General features: G+C 41.3%; 1 protein-coding gene across 1 annotated transcript in view; it reads right to left on the reverse strand.

Annotated features, from left to right (window-relative positions):
* TRPC7 (transient receptor potential cation channel subfamily C member 7) overlaps positions 1 to 25,132 on the reverse strand; it is a 64,499-nt gene that overhangs the window by 26,265 nt on the left and 13,102 nt on the right. The window contains exons 2-3 of the mRNA XM_030957395.1: positions 18,659 to 18,841; positions 3,463 to 3,627 (exon numbers count right to left, since the gene is read on the reverse strand). Of these exons, the coding sequence (XP_030813255.1) occupies positions 3,463 to 3,627; positions 18,659 to 18,841 (348 nt within the window). The remainder of the gene's footprint in view (positions 1 to 3,462; positions 3,628 to 18,658; positions 18,842 to 25,132) is intronic.

A 25,132-nucleotide genomic window follows, 5' to 3' on the forward strand; every position in this document is an offset into this window, starting at 1 on the left:
ATAATTTCATGACTTAGCATCCTATCTCTGTGATAGAAAAATAATGAAGCATACATTCATGTTGAAACAAAAATATAGTGTGATATCACCACAAAATTTTTCAGCTCAAAGAGGTGGGAATAAAAAGGTTTTTTTCCAGAAGCATAAGGAAAAATCCATTACTATGCTCAGTACCTGTAGCAGAAGCATGAAGGATGCTGTTGCAGTGATCTCATGTATTTTAGGGGTCAGAAGGTAAAGATGAGGCAACCATTGAAGTTCCAGTGTTTCAACAGTGCAGAGTCTGCTGCAGTGGGAGCTGCTCTCCACAAATCCCCAGTGTGGCTTCAGGAAATGCCAGAACAGCCCAGACTGTGAGGCTGTGTGTGAGTGACCTCTCTGTGTTGTGATGTTTGAGCGTGCACTTCAACCAGCCCAAGAAAGAAAACTCTGTTTGGAGCTCTGCATACAATCCAAACAGCCCCTCCTGCTCTTGTCATTACATTTTCAGGTAACAGACTGTGCAATTTTTCTATCCAATCTCTTTTCTCTTTTGATCACCAATGAAAAAAGTTTTGAAGACCAACATATAAAGCAATAGTTTATTTCAGAGTCACAGCCTCCAGGAGATAGATGAGTCAGCAAGGATATTTCAGGATAGGATAGGCTTAAACTTCATGGGTTGTGTACACAGTCTGTGCATCCAGAAGTGAATGAATGACTGACTGACACTAAAACTGGTTTTAATAAGTCAGTTCTGGGCAACTGAATAAAAAAAAAAATGTAAGGTTGAGGTACAAACTGCAGTCAATACTATGTACCAATTTTTGGGGGGTAGTATTTGGTATGGTACGTTCTAACCCCACAGAGCTTCATTAAAGACAATTTTCTGTTGGGGAGGACAGGCTTTAAAGTATGTTCCTAGCAAAGATACATCAGTGAAGGAATTTTGAATGTGAATTCCTCTATTACCCCATGTGAAACTGCAGAATTTGATCATCATGAGAATGTGACACACAGTAGTGTTGCTCAGGACAACTGAGCTATTGCTATAATAGCAATTGCTATTGCAGTAGAGATTTCCTCCATTTTTCTCACTGCCTTGGTCCAGAAATGAGCCCCTGTCTCACACCTGGGCACCTGTGAGTCTCTGAAGACAGGCCTGATTTAAGTTATATGTCTCAACTGATTATTACTGTGGAAAAATTATTTCTTTGCCCAATTGTGTAACATCAAGACTGCTCCATCAGTAAAAACCAAATAAAGCACTTTTAAAGTTGACCAGGACAAAACTGGGCTGCTCAGAGTGGAGATGCTGCCTGTGTAGAATTTTTTGCAATAACACTGTGAGAGGATAGCAGGCTCTTGGATCAACCTGCAGCCCTTGAAATTAACTATGATGATTTTGGGTGAGGTACCAATTCTTAGGGAAAAAATTGTGTTTGTGATTCAGTTATTTCTATTGCAGGCCCCAATCAAAAATCAAGACTACATTGTTCTGATCAAGGCAAATCCATGCATTAAAAGACAATACCTGCCTGAAAGAAATTTCAATTGGGCTTTGTGCTAGAAGGTTACATGTGGTTTTTCACAGTCTAGTGGGGTGAGAAGGAAGGAACATTGAAAAATGACAATGCATGAAAAGTTTAGGATAATGAAATCAAAGCTGATGAACAGTTAAGTATCCCCTTCCCCCCATTTTTAAATTTTAATACACCTACCTCAAGAAATTAAAAGCAAGTAACTTTCTCGATAATTTCTTACTTCTGCTGTAGAACTGTTTTAGTTTTAGTGGGGCATTGTTTCAGTTTCTTTCCTCTTAGTTTTTATGTTTTTCTTTTAAATTCTCCACTTATTTCCTGTCTAATTGTTCTTCCCACCTACTGCCATATTCAAATGTGGCCTCTGTAATCCTGAGACTGCAGCACAAATGTTGCTGTTGGCTGGTGTGCCAGCTCCCAATACATTCAACAGAGGTGAAGGAAATTAAACAGCTTCATAAATCCCTGCTTGACTGGGGTCTGGCATGAAGGGATCAAGGTGGTAATTCCACACAATAATTCCCTCTGTGAGCCAGCCAAAAGCACCCACAGCACAGCCTGGATTTCACATGAACCTCTCTGTGAGCACCTCTGAGTCCTGGCTGGTACCCATGAAAAATGAGGGGCTTTGTGTTGGGACAGACCTCGAGGAGATGAAGTTACATCCTCATATCCTCTAACACAAAGTGCTCCTCTTGGAGCTATTTTGGAGAAGACCAAGACTTAAATGTGTTTTAGTATCTCAGATGTACTGAAGGACTTTTTCTGATTGCATTAATATGTGTTTCAAATTATAGTCTTTCCTCAATACTAATTGATGTATCTATAACTACTTGAGTTTCAAACATTTAGAAAGGATTCCTCACTGGTTTTTAGAGGAAGTGGAAGAAGTTACTTTCAGGACTGAATACCAGTGCCAGGGGTCATTTTTATCAAATTTATGTACCTGTGACAAGCCTCCTGCAGAAGACATCTACCTTGTAAGGGATGATGTTGCTGGGTATTGATGAATATGAAATTATCTTCTCCCCTGCCACCCCTTTTTCTATGGCAAGAGCAGTGACAAAGCTGTTTATCACTCAGCCACACACCTATTTATCTCCACTTGTTTGCGCAGATTCTTTCAGGATGAAACCTCTACAGATTTCATACCACAAACCACTTGAGATTTTACCTAAGTTAATGTTTGGCTCCGGTCCTTTGACCTCAAGGTCTCAACAGACTCTCCTCCTCCATTTGATCTATATTTAGGTATACAGCAGTATTCTGAGTTTCATCATCTCTTCCCTCAAAACCATAAAGATTTTATGATTAAGTCTAATCCTTGTTGCAACACTAAGAAGTTCTTCTGGGGCTTGCCAGAGTTTCAGGCCCATGTGTCATAATAATGTTACACTAACTAAAACCACAATAATGCTGCATTAACTAAAACCAAAATAATGCTGCATTAACTAAAACCACAACAATGCTCCACTAATTAAAACCACAAGCTCAGAAAGAAGGAGGAAAGGTAACAAAGGAGACCCAAAGAAAAGAGGAATCCACAACAAAAAGTGCATAAAAGAATAAGAACTTAAACATCAGAGTTAACTAAAACAAGAATCTTCTCCTTTAGTTACTTCCAGTTTTGGTGGCTCTTCTATTTTTTCTTCTTTACACTCCTGTGTTGTTATCTCCTACAAATTTCTTTTTCCTTTTGTTTTCTTGTCACCCATTCCCTCACCCTCTTTGCCAACCGCCTCACTTCTTTCCCTGTAAAGATGAATCTCAGACCATGACAGTTCCATTTGTGTCAGTCAAGCAACACCCCAAGCCTGCTCTCCCCTGGGGCAATCTTAGAGGCTACCATGAATCACTTCCCAACATCTTGATGGAAAAATCTGGGGTTTCACTGCAGGCCCTGGGTAAAACTGCCTGTAAACAGCCCATCAGGAGTTTGTACCTTGCTGCAGGGAGCAATCCAGTAGGCTATGGCAAGGAAGGGCAGCCCGATGGAGACCCCAAAAACAGCCAAGAACTTCACAGCTATGGATTGCTGCCGTAGGCCTGAGAGGTTTTCATACCACATGGTGAGCAATTGCTGCTGGCAGTTGGGGTGAGCAACGAACTGCAAGAAAAGCAGAAACAGACATCAGTAACATTGTCTGAAGAGGAAGAGATTTCAGGGAAAAACCTTCTGAACTTGCCCGTGGAACATGACAGGTCATGTTGTCCATAAAACAAACAAACAGAAAAGTGCAAACCAGGCACACAGGACTCCCAGGTGGTGGCAGAACGTGCATCACTTCTGCTCCTTGTCTTCTCTAGAGAAAAGCTATTTTGTATGATTAAAAAGCAGAATGTCTGAGCGAAAACCAAAATCCATCAGTGGTCAGCACTGACAAAATGCCTCAGAGCAAGTTTCCTCTTGGGGTAAGACAGTGTACCCTGAGATTCAGAAAATACACAGAGAGGGGCTTGGAAGTCAGGCTGGAAAACGCTGTGATGACTTTGCCAAGGCCATTGACACAGCAGCTTAACACAGCACTAATATTAAATTGTTCTATTCACTTTGTAAAGACCAAAAGGGAGCCATTCTGCAGGGCTCTCCTGCAAATGATGAGATCTGGCTGGTATTTTGCTACTTTAAATGCTTTATCTCAGAGTACCTTTCAAAATATGACAGCTCATTCTTTACTGATAGGACAAAAAGACAAATTCAAAAGCAGCAGGGAAAGCTGTGGTGCTCTGGTACAGAAAGTACCTGTTTTGTACCCTGTAACTGGGACTCTTCAGTTTACTGCTCAGAAGTAAAAAAAAAAAAAAAAAAAAGGTAAAAAAAGGTGAATGGCAGAAAAGTGAAAAGGGCAGTTTCTTAATGGCAAAATTACAGCACCACCAGATCCTACCTAACAGTTTTATAATAAAAGATTAAACTTTAGTTAATTTTGTTCTTTGAGGTGATTGAATTTAGAATGTGGCTATTTTAATCACAAAGAAGGATAATTAAAGTGCAAAAGAGTAGAAAGAAAAAATGAAAAATAAATATGTTGCTGGTGCAGCTGATTTCATAAGTAGAACTGAGGGTTTCATTTATTAGTTCTGTGGCTGAATAAATGTTCCTAGGAGGGAAATGTAAAATGCTCTGCTCTTTCAAAGAGTAGAACTTTCTGGAGGCGAAGGGGAGGAGGAAGGGGGTCGAGAAAAAAGGAGAGGAGGAAAGCAGAGGCTGCTGAGGGCTCGGGGGCCACAGGGACAGGGACAGGGACAGGGACAGGGACAGGGACAGGGACCATGCCTGGCAGCCACCCCTTGCCCTTGCTGGAGGATTTCAGCTGGCATCTGTAGTTTTCTTGGGACTGAAAAACAGAAAAAATTCTAACTGTGCTTTCATCATCACTGTGAACGATGATCGATTTGGGAACTTAATGGACTGTTTTTGAGATGTTTGCTTAACAGAACTGTTACTGTTCAGGAAGAAGTACAGTTGCACAGTAATTAGGATTGCTCTGCAGTAACACTTTTCCTTCATTAATAGCACATTAGCAGCTGTTTTGAGATGAATTAGGCATTGGGGTCTACATTTCTCAAAAAGAAGGAAAAAACAAAAGAAAATGAGACTCTACCCCTTCTACTGAATAAATCAATCAGAACAAAGAAAATTGATGGGTACTTTTAACCTCTTTTGTCTTTAGAATTTTTTTCCTGGAAATATTAACATTTAAATAGGCTTTCTTTTAAGCTGCTTTCATGAAAAAGAATGCTTAAAAAAAAAAAAAGGTAATTATAAGTCATGAGTCCTAGTCCTTCTGAGCATTTCAAGTGAGAGGTTGAGGTGATGACAGCAATATTACAAGGAGGCATTTCCTATTGCCTGGTGTTGATGTTTGTCCTAATGCTGCTTGGGCTTGTAATCTTCCTGGCAAATGGACAGAAAAACAAAGTGGAAGGAAGCTCAGTAGAGAATTGATCCCTTTTGCAAATATTATTTCCAGATATCATGAATTCAACCACACTTGTAGTGACTCATGGGAAGGGAAATGACACTGGTGAATGTGCAGACTTTGGGATGAAGGGGCCAGGCAATATCCAGACCTCCTCCTCCTGTTGTAATTGTTCAGGATTCTCTCAAACAAAGAAATTCAGTTGTCCTTGCCAATGAGACAGTCAAAGACTTCTGGTTGGCATTTCAGAGACTTCATCAGACATTTTAATCTGTCCATTTTTTCAATGTGTCTGGAAACAGCTACAATAAAAATACAAGTATAGGAAAATTGAGAAGGAATTGCCATAAAACCCAGTTCAGTGGAACAATTTATTTTGTACAAGGCAATAAAGACAGGCAGAGTGCCGCAGAGCCTAGATGGTGTTCATCTGTCTTCTGTTTGGCCCAAATCCTCCCATTCCCCACAGCACCGAGGATTTTCCATGGCTGGGTCCCCTCCTGGGTCAGGGGTCTCATCAGCCCCTCTGGACGTCTCAGCCCTCACTCTAGACATGCTGCAGACCACAAATAGAGGAAGCTTACCAGATAAACTACCAGGAAAGTGGTCTCTTTAACATTCAGGGGAAACAGAACATTCTAAAAAAGTGATGTAACAGATTCAAAGGAGAAGAAGGAAGGGAAAGGCTGAAAAGCTTCATCCTCTGCTCCTCCTCTAACAAACTGGGTGCAATTACCAATAAACCCCCAAAACATGCTACTGGAACTAGGACACAGGCTAGGATGAAGAAACCACAATCCATACACACCTTGAACAAACCCCAGTACCTCTGTAAACTTCCTATAAATCGTTATCAGCCCAGCACAATCTATTGTTGATTAGAACAACAGTAGCTGTTCTAACCCGTGCCCCTCTACTGTAAAAGCTGCGTGTTAGGGACAATACTGGAGCTATCTCCAGAGAAGAAAATAAGCCCAGGGAACCAGAAAAGTGTCAAAAGCTCAGAAAAGCCTAGGAACCAGAGACACATGACGGCCTCCATCCAGAGAGACATAATGAATTCAAGCAGCATGGCTACTGACTGATTTATCCCATTACAAAATACAACTAAAATGTAATCAGTACAGGCTTTTTCCACTTTCTCAAGCCCCATGTTGAGCACCAAGAGAGTTTTTGTCCTGGTTTATGGCAAACGTGGGAAAAAACCTCCAAAGGAGTTCCTCTAGAGAGCAAATTGAAGCAGCCCCTCCCCGCCACTGGTTTGGGAAAAGATTTCCTTGGGGAAAAGTGGAAAACACTGTTTATTTAACGAGCAAAGCACTCACAAACATGAAAAGATTAATAATATTGAACAATGGAACCTCTTCTTGTTCTGAAGAGATGGGAAATTCAGAAAATCCTTCTGTGGTTTGGAGAAAGTCTTTCTCGTGGGTATGTCCTTGGTGTTTTCTTGGTCTCTCTGAGGCTCAGGTCTGGTGTCCCAGCTGCAGTGCAGCCTGGGGGGCCCTGGATGGTAGTCCTGGTGTTCCCAGACTGAGCAACAGCTGAACAGCTCCAAAAAACATTCCAGCCTCAGCTAACTAAAAAAAAACCTAACTAAAGTCAAAGGTGAGTTCTCTCCTGCTCCCTGCCCATGCTGCAGACAACACAGATAGCTGAAGCTCTTTGTTTTTCAATGCAGACACAAAAAAATTCACTCCTTTTCCTCTCCCCTCCTTTGTTCTTGGACTTAATTTTAAAGGCACAAAATTTATTTCTGGGCTAAACAGATGAATGGAGATATAATTCAGCATCATAAAGTCACCCCAGGACATCATCTTACTCTGATTATTACAAAAATGAGGGAAAAATAAGGATCAGAGCTGATAAAACGATGATAAGTTAAAGATCAGAGCATGAATGAGTTTTAATCTGTTAGTTGCTTACAGCAAGCAGTACAGTTTTCATTGTTTTCCCCATCAGATATTAATGAAACACACAGTGACCCCTTGGGCACTGCCAGCCCTCTCTCTGTTAACATTTCAGAAACTGGTCTTAGATCACCTCAGAGATGTTACATTTACCTTTCTGCCTTCCCTGGGGATGGGCACTGACACCAAGGTAAAGATTACACTAATGCTTTGGTTAGACACTTAGCATGGAGAAGAACAGAGCTTGAGACAAAGGCTTCAAGGCAGAATGCTTCAAAGCATAATGACAAATGGTGATGTGTGATATTGAATTTCAGAGGACTGAATGCTGCACTGCTTTTTCAATGTTCCCATTAAATGCTCTTTTCCTTTCCTCAGAGCTGGAAAATGAGGCGAGGAGGCTTTTAGGGACAAACCGTGGGCGCTCCTGAGCTGCAGACAAGAAAGAGCAGTGTGACCAGGGCTGTGCAGAGGGGCAGGAAATCTCTGATTGAAATGGAAGCCCTGGCAGTGGAGGGGATTGCCTGGCTCCAAAACCAACCACTTAAAAGCATTGAGTGCTTTATCTCCTGGGCAGAGTCACTAAGGTAATGCATCAGGAGCTGCGAGCTCAAGCAAAATGTTTTGCAGTGCTTCTGCATTCAGAAAGCACCCCAGGGCCCTGGATCCCAGTAGATGGCAGTGGATTTTCCTGGTACTGTGCATACCTCTTGATATAGGAAGAAAATTGTACTTCCCTCCAGCCTATCACTCACACAGCTTTTTAAGTTTAAAAAAAGTTCAAAAAACCCCATAATAAAATCACACAGCAATCAGCTCAAATAATGAAGCCACCAAACCAGCATTTTTGAGAGGTAGTGGAAGACTCAGGTAAGTATTGACACCTCCAAAAGCCCTGCCCTGTGCTACAGGGGATTAAATAAGAGACATGAATATTTATCTGGAATATGGAAAAAGTTTCTCGAAGAGTTCAGTGGGAATTGAAAGGGCCTAAAGGAAGAGTTTTACATATAGGAATAAAGAGGGTTTTTCAGAGACCACTGTGGATACCACATTGAGTGATCGCTTTTTCACATTTCCATTTAATTTGATGTGTGACAGCTCTCTCTGGCAGCTTAACATGCTATATGCATTGTGGGGAAACACTTCTGAGCTCTTGTGACAGAATGAGAGTTTTTCCTTAGCATAGTTGCTCAAAAAAGCGGGAGTTTCACTCCACAGATGATAAAGTACCTTTATAAACATATAGAAAGTTACTTCTGATAGAAAGCAATGCAATAGAAAGACTTTTAGTTTTTAATTTTCTATGATATTGAACAGAGAAAAGCTGTAAGAACAGAGAAAGAGAGAGGAAGGAGAGGAGAAGGAGAAGGAGAAGGAGAGGAGAGGAGGAGAGGAGAGGAGAGGAGAGGAGAGGAGGAGAGGAGAGGAGAGGAGAGGAGAGGAGAGGAGAGGAGAGGAGAGGAGAGGAGAGGAGAGGAGGACAGTCTCTTATCTTGGACAGAAAAATGGTGTCAGCAGAAGTAAGGAAACTTATGGCAAGACAGCTAAGAGACAGAGGTCAGCCTCAGATGACTGGAATTAATTGTGCAGAAAGAAACCAGTATCTCTTTTATTACTGAAATAATTCCATTTCCCTTAAAAGTACAGAAATCTACCACTGAGGCAAAAGAATGAACCACTCAGACAGGATCATCTCTCTTTGCTAATGTAGCCTACACTGAATAGCCAGGGGCTGTGGCAGGAAGGCAAAACTCATCAGTGAAGCAGTGAAAGCAGATAAAACCCTGCAGATCAGAGCTGACAACATGAACCTGGCACTGCAAAGTCCTGAGGTGCTCCTGTCCTGTCCTCTCAGCTCGTGCCTTCCCTGTCAGCCTCATGGCAAACTTCAGGGTGTTTAATCACTGAGTGTGAGCTAAAAAGGAGCTGCATAAATAGACTTTCAGGAGAACATTGGGGATGTCAAGAGGCACTGGCAGGGGCAGGGATGAGCAATTTCTCTTTCCATCATGTAGCTGCATTCATGTCCTTGGAGCAACCTTTCTGGGTTCATTATTAAGCATTTATCTTTTGATGTAGCTCTTTGCTTCTGCAAGCCTACATTTATTAACACATTTTAGGCTGCAGCACCTGCTCACAGGAGCCCTGGGCTGGGTGTGTAATGCTTCAAATGCCAGAAATGTGAGGGAAGGTGCTGACTCAAGTGAGCCATCCAAAGGGTTTCAATTGGCACTTTGGGCCCCTGAATTACAAGTGAAAAAGAAGGGGGCAGCAAATGGGTTGCACACATGGCTTTTCCCATTTTGCCAGCCCTGCCCATGGCAGGAAGGTTGGACCTGGGTGATCCTTAAAGTCCCTTTCCAACCCAAACCATTCTGTGGTTCTGTGCTGTCAGGAACAGAGGAGCAGTGCTCCTGCAGGGATCCACACATTGGAAAAACCAGGTGGGATCTGGACCACACACATTGTGTGCTCTGCAAAGTTAAAAGCACATCAGAATAATCACAAAGATCTCCTGACACCTCCCAGACAAACCCAGCCTGAGCTGAGCTTGCCATGCTCGTGCTCCCAGCAGGACCAAAGCCAGGGCTGGTCTGGAAGGGGAGCTGAGGTTTCCTTGGCAGCTTTGCTGTTCTTGGGCAAAACCAGAGGGAAGGAGGGAGGGAGGGAGGGAAGGAAAGCTGGGTTTGCTGCACAGGCAGTGAGTGCTGTGCTTCTCCCAGCAAAGCCTTCACCAAAGGAGAAATGAAATCATCCTTTCTCAGCAGGTCGCTGAACGCTGTGGGAGTATCTGCAAACATGGGCAGGGCTGGGAAAATCTCAGGGAAAGTTCAAAGCAGGATATTCCTGCTCTTCCCATGAAGGGTGAAAAGTACACTGCCATTTCACCAGAGGATCAGATAAACTAAGAGGTAAATACATCCCCGCATGCGAATAAGAGGGAAAAAAATCACTCAATGTATTGAAACAAAAAAAAAAAAGTTTCTTTGCTTTTATAACACTTCTCCCTTTTGAAGATTCCTCTGATATTTTAGGCATTTTTAAGACTTGAAGCCTAAATAAAGGATCTGCATTTACACTGAATTTTCTTGAACTGAAACATACTTTTTTGGGGGCAGGAAAAAAGGTGGAAAATGTGTCCAAAACATTTTTTTATCCAGTAGAAGACCCGTTACAGTTTTTTTTTCACTTGATGCAGAGCAGAAGATGACAGAGCTCAGAGGGAATCCTGAAGTTTGATGGAAAACACACAGTGCAGGGAAAGACCAGCACAGGCAGAAGCCTTTCCTTATCTCTGCTCTGTGAACTTCCAAGTGAACAAAGAGCCCTTTGTTTTGCAGAAACTACTCTGAGACCTTTAGCAGAAGCAGGTGGGATATTCTATATATTATGTATTTATTTCATGCTCTGGAGTGTGAAAAAGAATTGCCTTTAGCAAATGCATGTGCCATTAAATTCTGGCAGCTGAAATTGTCAGGGGGTAAATATGGCTGGAACTTGGTTCACTCTTTGCTCTTGTGGCTGCAAGAGAGGAAAATAAAACGGCAGAAAGTTTAAGAAAGAAATAGAAAAGTACATGCCCCACTGCTAATGAATTAGAAATAACAAGTTCCATTCCAAAGACCCATGCTGTGACATTGGGACCTTTTCACAAAAAAAAAAGATCTGCTCTAATTATAGTTAAATTTCATCCATGGCCACGGGCCCTGTTTTAAAAACACTTTGCGCCAGACTAACCTTACAAGAGAGAGTAAAAACAGGTCCAGATTCCTTTGTCCAGGTGCAAAAGAAAGATTTTCATGGATGAGAGAAAATTCAGCTGATCAAGTCTTGTTTCAATGGGATCTAACCCCAGCATGAAAGGAAACAGTACGTGACAAAAGGTCCTCTGAGGTATTGCTGCAGACACCCAGAGAACAGGGAAATGTCCCTGCCCCGAGCGTTGCTGCAGCTTTCCCTCTGTCCCTGGGGCTCATTTGACTGTCTAATGGCATCACACAAATATTCATGAGGTTCTTGCTCATCCTGCAGATGAGCTCTGTGGCAGGCTTGGTGAATATTCAGACCTGCTGTCTGGAGTCTCACTTCAGTGTTTTTAAACCTGTAGCAAAGGGGAAGGTTTGTATTTGTAAGCAAGGCCCAGATGAGCCGGGATTATCAGGAAAAAAAGCCCAACTAATTGTGCAGCTTCAACCTCTGGGTTACATTTAGGGCATAAACCCACAAGTATTTAGAACGGTTTTAGTAATAAATTGCACCTTTCACAAAACCTTTCACATTGTTTCTTTCTGAACCAAAATATCTTTGTTATTAGAGCCATTTGGCACAGGGCAAATACTCACACCAAAACCCAGGATACTCACACATTCCCCAGTTTTATTGAAATCCAATATCTGGATCCACTTGCTGGTTGACCCGAGCTATCCAGTACAAAATTATAATTTTGATCACTGAAGACCTTACATAGATCCAGTTTACAGCCACATCTCCTTCCCGTGACTCGTTCTGCTCTATAAAAACAGGAGTGTTTGGGGCAGATCTGCTAAATCAGAGAGTGCATTACCAGCCTGGGCTCTCCCTTTGCAGGGGTGGCAGGGGACAGAAGCAGTGCAGGTCACCCCACTGCCCCAAAGCCCCCGTGTGCCTCAGCTCTGGAAAGGGCAAGGCAGGATCCTGCCAGGACGAGTGACAGGGGTGGAAACAGGCTCTGATCAGGTACAACTTAAACCCTATGAGCACAAACTGGTCTAACAGAAAACAAAAATAAATAAAGCTGCCAAGAACACAGCGAATGAAGTTTGCCCATTGACACTAATGCTCTTCAGCACTGACTGGAAAGGCAAAATTAATGATAATAGTGGAAGGGACTTTTGTTGTCCTCCTGTTAATTTTAGACCATATGAAATGAAAAGGCAAGTCTGATATGTGTGATGTGTGTAACTAGAAAATGTAGAGTTTACACAAATTCTTTGATTGGTTCAATTTAAACCTTGCTTTGCCTTTAAGTTTCTTTATAATTTGACTTTCCTGAGAAAAAGATAGGGCTTTTTTTGGGCTCAGCACTCTCCTCTAGGGTAGGGAAAAAGGTGATTGGCTCTTTGGAAAACTTCAGTTTCTTCTTCTAGTGGGCTGCATGTTTTCTGAAGAGATTTATTGTTACTGTCTGATTTCTCCTCTTTTTACATATATGAATAAATCTTATCAGCTGAATTATTTATCTGAAAACAAGAGACTGAATTGCAAGTCCCAGCCTTTAACATTCCAGGATTTTCATATCTGTGCAAAATCAAAACCACTTGAAAATCCTTATCATTGAATTATTCATCTGAAAACATGCCACAATAAACTACCAAACAACAATGTCCCTTTGGTATCTAAAAAAGCAGCCACAGAGGGAACAGAAGGAGAGAATTAAAACATTATCTATGGGGATTTAGGCAAAGTCAAAATTGGAGTCAGCTAAGGTCAGGTTTGTAGCAAACCATATTAATTGCTCTTTTCAATGGGAATTTTATTATTAATTATTAATAAAGGTAATTTTAAGCCCTTTCATCAGTGATGTACAACCATACAATGGTTTTGATATGTTCTTGTGCTCACTTGTCTGTATCTTGATGGACATTTAAGACCCTGACATTTAAGACACTTTGCAAATGAAAATAATTAAGTCTGCATATTACAGTGAACTGGGAATATTGCAGACAATATTCAGGATGGAGAAATGATTCATTGAAACCTTAAGAGGATGGATGTTTGTGCAGGAAATAACAAAATGAGATTCGTCAAGGAAAAGAAAAGAAATTAAAACATCTGGGAAAAAGGAAATAATCAGAGTCACAGATTTTAGTGGGAGGAAGGAACCTTGCTAATGAAATACTCAGATATAGAAATGCATTTTGTGGGGAAGGGAAGTAACTCCTTCCCTTTCCAATCTCTGTCAAAACATCTGCAACATGCAATTAAAAATGTAAAAAGAAAATTTACATGGATAAGCTTGAGTCTGGACACTGAGTCCAGAATGACCACAGTGTTTCCACTGATATTAAATTACATTTTGCAGTATTCACTGGCTCTCCCCTGACAGAAGCAGGAGATACTTTTCTTCCCACCACCACTCTCCAGGTTATTAATGACTTCACAAGACCTCAGTTACATTTTCCTGAAACTAAAAAGTGGGAAAAAATTAATGAGGGCTTGCAGAAACAAAAATACAACTTTCTGAAAGCTCTTTTGATAGAGAAGTTCTTCTCCTTGAGGCTTCTCATCAGATGGTAAACCATAACCCTGTCCTATTCCAGGCCATATCTGTGTCACTGGGGCACTGAAAGGTCAATGTTTGTCCTGTGAGAAATTCCTAAACTGAATTTGTGGATGTGAATCATTCATTTGGGTTACCCAAATGAAATTTTCCATGGGTGTTCAGGCTGGTGTGCAGGCTGTGCCCAGAATCCTGCAGGATAACTGAGAGCAGAGAGATCTCACCCACCATGGCACAGAGACACTCCTTGCTCTCCTACTGCCAGAACTTCCGGTCACTTCTGGGTTTCTCCTGCCCTCTGCTCTCCACCTTATTTTCCTGTGTTTCCTGGGACAAACCCAGCCTGTCCCAGGTAACTTTCCTAAGGATGCTCCAGTGGAGCTTCTTTGGGGCAGAGTCTGTTACTGCACATTTGGGGGGCAAAGCTGTCCCTTCAGCACAGGCAGGGCTGGCTCTCCTGGCCTTCTCCAGCTCCCATCCAGGCTGTTGCAGCAGTTAATGAGAGCTGGGACTTCTCATGCCCTCAAGTATCTGAGTCATGTGACCAACACAGTGAAAAGTTATAATCTAATGCAGCTGTGAGTATTCTGTTCAGAGCATCCTCCACATGTTAATTATTAATAATATAGTTATGAAAAAAGTTCCTGTTCCAGCTCTCTCTTAAATAGGATTTACACAGCCATCTGGTGTTCTGTTTAATTCTTATTTTTTTTCCCAACCCAATTTGTATGTCTTACTGTTAATTCAATTAAAACTCGTGAAAGAGAAAGGTGCTCTGGCTTTGTGGTGGCTATGGGCAGAGCTGCTGAGAAGACAGAGGTGGGCAGTCAACATTTGCAATTAAAAGAATAGAGCAATGATAATTTTGCCATTGGGAAAGCAGGGAAATGAATGCCACCTCCTACAGAGGAGCAATAGCTGCACACCTACAGGGAAGCTTTACACCTAAAAGTAAATGTTGACACAAGTCCCCTGCCAACATTAAAGAGAGGCAAGAAAGGATCATATTGGTACAGACTAAAATAAGAACATAAAATATGTGCATCTGGGCAGCTGATATACAGCAGCAAAATGGTTTTATTGTAAGACATCAAAACTTTAATTTTCTCACTGTTGGCTGTCCAAGGGTAGTTCCAACCTCTGAACCTCTCAAAAGCAGGAATCATATTCTGGCTTAATTAGAAAGGAGTTCACACAGAGAAAAAATGTGAGCTACCCTTACATTTCAAGTACCTGGGTGAAAACAAATTTGTTCGAATGTTTAAAAAAAAACACAAACAACATTACTGTAAAATTTTCAATCAAGAGCACAGTAAGCTGTCAGATGTTGTAAACCTGCATGAGCAGCAGCTGAGGATATCCATGGCCACAGAGCTCATGGTGCTTGGGATCAGAACTTAGCAACTCAAGCCACTTTTGGTTAAAATCCACCAAAACCACCTGTCCCACCATAATGCTGCTTTTTATTTTGACACTTCTGTGGGCAGCTGCTGGACCCCACCAGAGTTTGGTGTCACTGTGAGAATTCCCAGCCTCTGCTCCATTGTCCAGGTGAGCACCTGGGCAGTCTGGCTGCAGCATCATCAGGGTGCTTGGCTGCTCCTCCTGCTCCCCACCCTCCTCCTCCCTGTGCCCCAGACCCTGCAGAGCTGGAAGAGAAAGAAATCTCTTATGGTCTGAGGTGGGCAAGTGCAAAGCATCACTAAATAAACCAGGGAAGACAATGGTGCATTTGCAACAATCCCATAGCATGGGCTAAACGTTCAGTTCTTAGAAAGAATCCAGGACTCAGTAACTTAAGTGTTTGAAAATTGTTTGTTTTGCTCTTGAAAAACTGTTTCCATTTTGATAAATTTCAAGGAATGATTAAGACAGTGGATCTAAATGGAAAAATGCCTCTGGAAAACTTGGTCAGAGGACATTTGAGTGAATTTTTCCAAAAATACTGGAGTATAGAGTGATTATTTAGTTCTTTCAAAAGTGTGAAGAATAACAGCAATACAGCATTTTTATAAACAACTTTATAAGCTACTGTAGTTTTGGTTTTGTCCTTGCTGCAAAATATGTAAAAGCAGAGTTTCTTAATTCTTCAAATATCTTTTATAGGAAGTCCTTGAATTAGGGCCTTAAGCTCCTCACCATCTTCTCATATGTGTAGGATGCTTTGCAGAAGAGAAGAAAAGGAAAAAGGAGACCAAGAAGTGAAGCCTGTAATTGTTGATGCTTTCTTGAATGACTTTACAAGGTTCATCTCAAACTTTGTGAATTAGGAAAAAAGATGAGGATCAATAAAACCGTGTCCTTTCACTTGACCAGAGAATTGCTTTTTTGAAGTTGAAAATGAACGAGGTAACAGGGGACTTTGATTGGAAACACAGAAGGAAAAATGCAGAGACATTTCCATTAATATGGCAAAAAACCTGCTGTAGGTACCAGCTGCAGGTTTACTGAGCAGAGCAGGTAAGAAGGCTTCAGCTCTGATGAGAACACAAGATTTTCCTTAGACACCATAATTGCAGTAACTGCACTTTGTGAGGACAGTGAAGTAACAAAGAAATTTGGAAGAACTAGGAAGATTTTAAAAGATTTTGCAAAGGCCTGATGAAACTGCAGATGCAATTGCTCTTCTGTCTGAGGGTGGGAGTCCTTGACATCTTTCCCAGACTCTAGAAATAAAATGTGATGAAATACAGGCTGCATCAGAAGCTGTAAAAGTAAAATAATGGATATTAAATAATAATTTTCAATGTGTTTCATGGTTCTCTGCAATTTTTCATAAAAGAAAGCCTATTGTAGGCACTGAGTATTAATATGGAAATGTGAATTAAGAAGCTAATGGTAGAAATAGATTTTTTAAACATCAGATATTTCTTAAAATTTCCCATGGGAGTGCAAATATTTAGTCTGGATATGAACTTAATGAAAAAATAACTCATAACCACTAACCCTTCTTTCTTTTTTTTTCTTTGTCAGACCATTCTGAAGTCCCTGAAGTTCTTTCGTATAAAACTCCTGCCCAAGCAGGGTCATCCCAGAGCACATGGCTCAGGATTATGTTGGGACAGTTCTTGAATATCCCCAGTGAGGGAGACTCCACACTCTCTGGGCAATCTCTTCCAGTGCTTGGTCACACAAACAGTGAAGAAATTCTTCCTCATATCCAGGTGGAACTTCCTGGGCATCAGTTCCTGTCTGATGTCTCTTGTCCTGCTAGCTGGAGCACTGAGCAGAGCCTGGTCCATCCTCTGGACCCTCCCTGCAGGCACTGACAGACATTGATGGGGAATCCATTCAGGTATGAACAGGCACAGGTCCCTCGGCCTTTCCTCATAAGAAAGATGCTCCAGTGCCTTAATTATCCTTGATTTCTGCTGGACCTGTTACAGGAGCTGCACATCTCTCTTGTACTGAGAGATGGTCTGGACAAGGTCTAGTCATGATGAGTCATTAGCTTTGGAAAAGTGACTTGAAATTTACAGAATCTGTCCAAGAATCAGTTCATTAAATATGTATAATACTTCACCCTCCTGCTGACCCCTCTCTATTACAGGATTTCCTTAAAATGGAAATGGATTTCAAAGCACAGGATCTGTACACATAAACCTAAATATCTCTCAACTGAATAACAAGCTTGCACCTGAAGTGCATTGCCTCTTAAGGAATTAATTACTGTGTTACCACAACACAGTGTCTTTGTTCAGCAAGTGTGACCAACATCAGTCCATTATCATGTCACTGCCAAAGCCAAACCCATTTATCTGAGTGTGTCTGTGTCTCCCACAGACTGAACTGTCTTGTTTTGGAGTCAGCAGTTAAATACTGATCTTATACATAGAAACACACCAGCTGCTGAAAGGAATGTGCTGAAAAGTGCTGACCTGAGAGCCATCCTGAGAATCCTGCAATTAGTTTAACAGTTGTTACCAGTGTGCAACAGGTTGGTGTGATCCACAAAGGATGCTCAGCTCTCCTGGGCTTAGGAAGATATTTATACATGAAAAGATCCACTGTCCATGACCCCCACTGGTACTTTAGGTCAGTGTTAATGCATTGTGAAAAGCTGCGCATAGAGACAGGGTAAGAAATGGGGGAATGTCCCTCTGGAGCCAGGTAAGCCAGGGTAGAAGTGCCCAGAGCAGCACAGCAGCTCCAGCTCGTGGTCTTGGTAGCAAAAGGATGACACAAATTTTTAGAAGGATAAATGAGCAAAGTAGTGCAGGAGAATTCACACATTGAAAAGGCTCAAGGTCCCTTGCAGCTCAGAATGTTCTGTGATTCTGTGACTGATGATTCTCAGGTCATGGATCACTGGGCACTGTTCCATGATGAGGACACTATCTGTGTCTTTTAGATTAGTTCATTTTCTGAAAGAGCACCAGAGCAAGTTTGGCCTCCTGTTACCAAAGCAAAGATTTCAATAACTAAGCTTGACACAGCTTGTTGAACTTCTGACTGAGAGTGAACTGAGATGTTCAGCTTGGTCTTGGTGATGGAACAAAGCAGAGACACAGCATCCTAGGAGAGAATATTTGGCTCCATTCTACATGCTCCTGCATGAAAGCATTTAATTTCAAATATGTTTTAAGATTCTCTTTAATTAATGGCTTTCATAACAGGAAAAGACCTTCTCCAGCCAGCACAGTCAAGAGGAAAAATGGAGCAGGTGGTGGGTTTGGGAGGGGAATGAGAGAGCAGATGTTAGCTCAAAAATTTGGAATGCTCTTCGAGTCCCATAGCAGGAGCCCAGTTTCCATCAAAGCATATTGTAGGAGCAATTAATTGGGACCACCCAGGCCTAGAATTTGCCAGAATAACATTTTCCATTCACACAACACACTTTTGTAAGGCTGGCTAGTTGTTTCTAGAAGAATTTATTTTTTATAACCTTCTCCTATGCGAGAAAATACAAACCAAGCCACAAGTTGCTAAAATTCTAGGGACAGTCCTGGTCCCACTAAAATCTATCTTTTGTTTATTTTTCAGGTGGCATCAAGGAAGCATAATTAAATGTGAAGACATATGGGAACCAAAGGAAGAGCTTACCTTTTTGACCTCATATTTAATAGCAAGTTTAATCCTGCTCAGACTCGGCCGGTGGTGCTCGGGGCACAAGTGGATGTTCACATCTCCATTCAGAATAGCCTCCACCTCTTCAGTGTCTCTGCACAGGTCCAGCACCCCCACCACAAAGTCCTTGCATTGCATAGATAACTTCCTATAGTCATTCTGAGGGAAAACAGAAAAAAAAAGGTATTTAATTGTGTGCTGGAAAGCTGGGCTGCAAACAGCAAATGAAAAAAAGGGAGAGAAAGCAATTGTAAGCAAGGTTACTCCTGGAAAGCTGCTCCCTGGAAGAGTAAGAAAGCATTTGATTTACACAGCATGTTAATGGCTTCTCACAAAAGTACAGGAACTCCTCCAGACTTAATTAGCAATGTTTCTATCAGCAGCATAGTTTGCATGATAATAGAACAAGTTTTACAGAACAAGTAAATAATTTCTAGGGAAATTTTGATTTTAAGCAATCAGTTGATGTCTGCTCTCTGTGTGGTGTATCTCTAGGAATGTAAAAATATGGCCAAGAAAAAGGTCCTGCTAACTGGGTAAAATATACAGCAAATTTTTCAGTTTAGATTCTTTCCTAGTAATTCTTTATTTCATAACTTTCAAGAAGTTTCAGACTGGTACAACAAGCTGGATCATCACACACAGATGTGTTCAAATGAATTATATAGTTGCAATTCCAAATCAGCCTCAAACCTTAGAATTTAGTTAAACATTCCTGAAAGAGCATCCAGATGAAAATTGTCACAACACCTCTCCAAGAAATGGAACTTCAGAAACTCAACGTTATTTCCTGTGAAATAATTTCACTTTGAGAACCCAAATTACACTTGTGGGGAAAGAGATAACCTGTACCTGACTTGACAGAGGACTAGAAGAGCAATTTCCCTGCCCTAAATTAAATTGTGATTGATTTTCACATGCTGGCACTTAAAAAGAATGAGGAAAGTGCCACCGAGTAAATGTTGTAAAATTAGAACACAAGTAAGGCTACCATTCATATCATAGCAAAATGGTGATATTAAAGGCTTCATGCAACAAATAGGAACAATAATCATAAGACAAGCTCTAATTGATTTGAGAGGTCTTTTCAAATTAGGTTTGATGAGTTAATTAAATTCAGAACCTTATCTAATTAAGCCAGCAGCCAAAAGAAGAAGATAGTTAAACTTGGCTTTGATGAAGTGATAAGGGTAACTGGGCTTTGTGCTTCTGTATTTTCTAAATTATCTATTCTATCATTTACACATAGCAACATATTGGCCTTCCTTGTTACACAAAGATCTCAAAGCACTGTGCAAACATTCATTAATTAGTTAGAACAGCACTGTCTAAAATGCTTAATTAGAGGTGGCTTAACTTCTTTGGTCAGATTTTCCCCTTCAGAACTGAGATGCAAATGAATTTTTACAATCAGTTGGTTTAATGACTTTGTCATAGGTTTGAGGTTACTTCTACCACGAATGTGTGTGCGTGTCCCAACTTCACTCTTCATGCATGGAAGAGCTGGGAAGAGCACAGAATAATTGAATAATCACAGAATAATAATCACAGGGAGCCAGAAAGCCCCTCAGGGCTGCAAGTGGGGCATCCTCACAGGAAGGGGAAGAAGCCATTTCTGGTCTGAGTTTAGGAGAAGGGGCTGAAGACAGCTGGGGAATAGCAGGGATTTTACTGCTGACACCTTCTGCGAGGTGAAATGTACGTTTACATCCTCTTATGTATCAAAAAAGTTTAGATCTGAGTTCCTCTTTTTGTCATTGCGTGCTGTAGTCAGACCAGGTGTTCTAATTGTGTTGTTAATGGAGGAGAGCTAGAACTTCACATCTTCATTAAGAGGAGACATGAGAAGCAGATCTTTATCTGGGTGAATGCCCCATTGCAGAAGCTGGGGCTCCAAGACTTCCACAAATGTGCCAAGCTAGAGCACGAAGATTTAAGATGTTCTTATGTCTCAGGCAAAAGCTGATGGTCCATTTTACATCTAAATCTAGTACATGAGCCTTTTGTGGAGATAGGTAGGATTTGTGGAGTAAATGTTTTCAAATACAGGGTGAGGTAAAGTCTGAAATGTAAATGAAAGACAGATTTTACTTTATGGCTTCAAAGCACTCCTCTCAAATCAATTCCATGCTTTAATCTTCCCCACACCAACATGAATTTCAATAAATTGAAAGTTTAACCTCTTCACTGAGAGAATAGATGGCCAAACAAAAAGATCAGCCTCAAAATAAATACAGAAATAGTGAAGGACAGCAAATATAGATAGATGTGAAAACATGTGTAGGGTGGGAATGAAATGCTTTGCTGCCACAGGTAATGGAGATGCCTAATTAGCCCAGCAAATTAAAAAAAAAAACAAGGGTGAGAACTCTGCTGGGCTTTAATGTCATTCTCTATGTACTGTTTGCAAAGTTCACAAGCTTATCTCCAGCACATTTTAGGTAATTCTTATCACCACTTCCACATCATCTGAACAACTAGTTTATATTAGATTAGATTATTTTCCCTCTTCTCCTTTCTTTAAGGAAAGATATTTAGTAGCAGCTAGGAAAGTGCTTCCAAAGCATCTGCAAATGGTAGGTTCCCAGCTGGCAAACTCTATCAAGACCCAACTTTATGCACATCTCCAACCTTAATGTGTTTACTGGTTCTGTACATTTGTAGAAACTATGGATGATTTCCTCATTCAAAGTTTTTTACTCTGATTTTTAAGTAGATGCAAGCAGCTATACATCCTATCCAAGACACAGGCTGTAGAAAGAATAAAATGAAAAGAAATGAAATAAAATGAAATAAATAAAATAAAATAAAATAAAATAAAATAAAATAAAATAAAATAAAATAACAAAATAATAAAATAAAATAAAATAAACTGCCCTACAGCAATTTTGCAGCCAGGCAGGGAGGCAGATTACATCTCTCAGGAGACTGCTCGTCGCTTAAAACAAGTCCCAAAGATCACTGAACCTGCTGTGTCTTCTGATGATCCCTTTTACAAAATCATTTGTCATCTTCGTTCTGGCCTCCTTAATGCTCACAGTCATCATAGAAAATCCTGATCACCCTGATGGCGAGAGCACGCTCAATGACTCTCCTCATGTCAAGGTATTTCTCTCAAGCACACATTATTCTTTACTTAAAAACTGAGATTAACAGAGGTCTGACAGCCAAGCTCCTCCTGATCCTGGCTTGCAAAGCACAGCTCTGGTGATGCAAGGAGAAATTGTACCTGCACCTAAAATCCTGAATTGTGAGTTCTGACGCATGGGAAAAATCCCACGGAAGCCAAGAAGATTTATTTACAGGCAGCATCCAAGCTCCATTGTTGTTCATGCCAGCACTGTTTATTTCACACATTTGCCTGTATTTCACACATTTGGAAGAGTCCAAGATGCTGCTTTCCCTGCAGGAAGGAGTGCTGGGACAGTGGATGGGAGGCTGCACCCCAGGGCAGAGATTAGCCAGGGGTGGGAGGAGGAGGTGAAGAAGAACAAGGATTCATTTCCAGATACTTCCAGACACTGGTGAGCAGTTACAGAACTTGGGGAAAAGCCCTGAAGCTGTGTCAGGAGAGGTTAAGGTTGGGTATTAGAACAATATTCTTCACCCTGAGGGTGGCTGGGGACTGGAAAAGGATTCTCTGTGGTTCGTGTTACACCAAGGTTTTTGAAGATCACAGCCCTGAGGACTCCCCTGACTCTGCCAGAACACAGAGGGGCAGGTGGCCACTGTGCCTTGGGGTGCAAAGGGACAGTCCCCACTTCACCATTGCCCTGCCAGCCAGGTTCTACCCCTACACCAGGCACTTCATGGCCCTGCTGTCTAAATAAGTTTTGTGGAGAACCATGCTGGCTGAAAAGCCTGGCCAGGCAGTGGGGTCAGACTCGTACCACAACAGGAAACTCAGGGCTGGGGACACAAAACTCAGCTCAGTTCTCCTGGCAGGGCAGCAGAAGCAGACACAGGCAATGACAATAACCCAAACCTTCCCAAGCTCCCCCGTTAGGTGCCATATTATGGAAGTCTGAGGATTAAGAGGCTCATGAACCAGATGGATTTTTACACTAATGAAAATTGCAGATTACACATGAGAGATGCTGGGGCCTCATCCTGACAGACTGAGTGCTGTCAAGGCTCAGGGAGGAAGATGAAGGATACAACCCAGTAGGCAAGAGAGCCAGTCTGTTTCAAATAACACATGGAAGAGAATTTTATTTCCAACAGAGGCAGTGAGCAGAGCAGGATCAGGATAATGCCTGAGAATGTTACAATATCATTTTTTAAAAACTAGAATGTAATAAAAGGATTCCAAATTAGTAATTTCCTGCTTCTTCTAACACTGTTGTTCATGTGGAGTTAAAAATGTCTAATTTTGCTGTTTTGAAAAGGCTGATGGTACTTGTCATTCACTGCAATTTCTCCGAGCACCCTATTATTATCTGTTGATTATGTTCTAAATGAACTCTGTCATGTCTCCACATCTGTTCACAACCAACCAGATTTTTTCAGAAAAGATCTGTTTCAGGTCAGAGGGATGGAGTTTGAGTAAAAAAGTTAAGTGAAATGAGAAAAACTAAGACCAGGAACCTATCTGGCATTTCTGGGTAGCATTACATTTGCTGTGCAAATGAAAGCTGTAGGCACATTGCTCAGAGTCTCTTTTTATGTTTCTTTGAGCTCTTGGCTCTTTGTATTTATTCTGCATCAGACATACGCATATATCAAGGAGAGAAATATTGCATTGCTTAGATTAGCATTTTGAGAAGAGACAGCAGGAAAAAAATGGAGAGGCAATTCTGTAAATATGAACAGAAAACTCCCCCAAGTAAAAATTGTTATAGAAAGAAAAAAAAAAGCTGAGAGAAAGGAGGGGGAAAAAAAGCAGAAATATTTCATGCAATACTTGAAATGAAATTGTTAAATAAACCATAGTGTCAAATATTCAAAATGCTTATAAATATTTACCAATTAGATATCACATGAAATATGCACAAGCCTGTACAGAAAAGTTGTGGGACAGATTTCCTTCTGGGAACATACAGTGTCTTTGGCTGGCCATATATCTGGGAGGGAAAAGAAGCACAAGGCCTGTGGCAGGAAAGGTGATGAGAGAAGATGCTGAGGAAGGGCCCTGCACTGATCCTGGCCATGTAACTTTGCTTTGCTCTGAAATGCACTGAGCATCCTCCCAGAGAGCTTTGCCAGCTGCTGACACTTTTGAATACAGTTGAGTGCATTCTGATTGTTTCCAGACTAAATGCCTACGTGCACAGTCTGTGCCAAGGCTGTACAGTTAATTCTCCACAAAGCACATAAACATTGGTTTATGTTCTCTTGCTCCTTAAGTGGCAGCACACCAGAGAATTATTCGAGCTCTGGGTACATTGTGCCATAGCTGTGGGCATGTCTCTGAATTTAGAGCCCAGTGCTGGTTTAAAACATTTCCCCACTCAGGTGCAGGCTGCTAAATGTTTCTAGAGGTAGGAACAGATGCCTCAGTTCATTTTCAAAGTGATCCAGACCTTGACTTCTTAATCTCCAGCATGCATAATATAATAAGCAATCTGTTCATATACAAGAGTTTGACATTTCACAAGTGTGACTCTGTTGCTTTCCAAGCAATTTGGACCCTTCTAAATGGAGTCAAGATAAACATGGCCATGGTTTCTCCTCTGAGCAGTGCCAGGTTGCAGCACAGCACAGCAGAGGGGCCTCCAGGCAAAGGGGGATTTTAGATTCTGTCAGGAGGCACCAAGAGATGTGGCCAATATAAGAGCCCAAGGACAAACCACAGTGTGTCTGTGTTGACATTATTCTTCTCAAAGAATCCCAGAAAACAACAGGATCATTTGATTGAGGACCAAAAATTTTCTGACTTCCAACAAGCCATGGAAATAACATCCCTTGCATCATTACAAGGATTTCAATGGCAGTTGCACTGACTGATTTACAGTAAGACTAATTTTTTTTGGTGTCTCTTTATTCTCCTCAGCTTTCTAGCTGCAATTCATCTCTTCATATGCACTGCAGAAGCTCATCTCTGAGAGAGCATATCCCTCCACCAAGGGGATAGAGCAGCAAGGAATCCATCAAAGAACTGACTTTGGATTTCATCTCGTACCTATTGACTGGTAGATACATGAAATACTTCAAGGAGCTCAATAAGATGGTGGTAGTAATTCTAGTTGTGGGGTTGAAAATCCTTTAGAATTGTTACCAAGTTTTGCAGCATCATTTGCAGGTCCAGGTATGTGTTTAATCTTCAGCAATAACATTCCAAGAACTTTGAAGTGTGACTTGTCAAAAGCAGCAGAAAGGACAGGTTTGCACCTCCCTGTTTCGTTTCTACTCTTTTGCACTTCAGCTCTTTTCCGCTGTAGCTCTTACAAATCTACAAACTCTACCAATAATACCTTCTGGGAAATTATTAATATTTTTGATAAATGTAGC

This window comes from Camarhynchus parvulus, chromosome 13, assembly GCF_901933205.1.
Source record: "Camarhynchus parvulus chromosome 13, STF_HiC, whole genome shotgun sequence".
Lineage (NCBI taxonomy): Eukaryota > Metazoa > Chordata > Aves > Passeriformes > Thraupidae > Camarhynchus > Camarhynchus parvulus.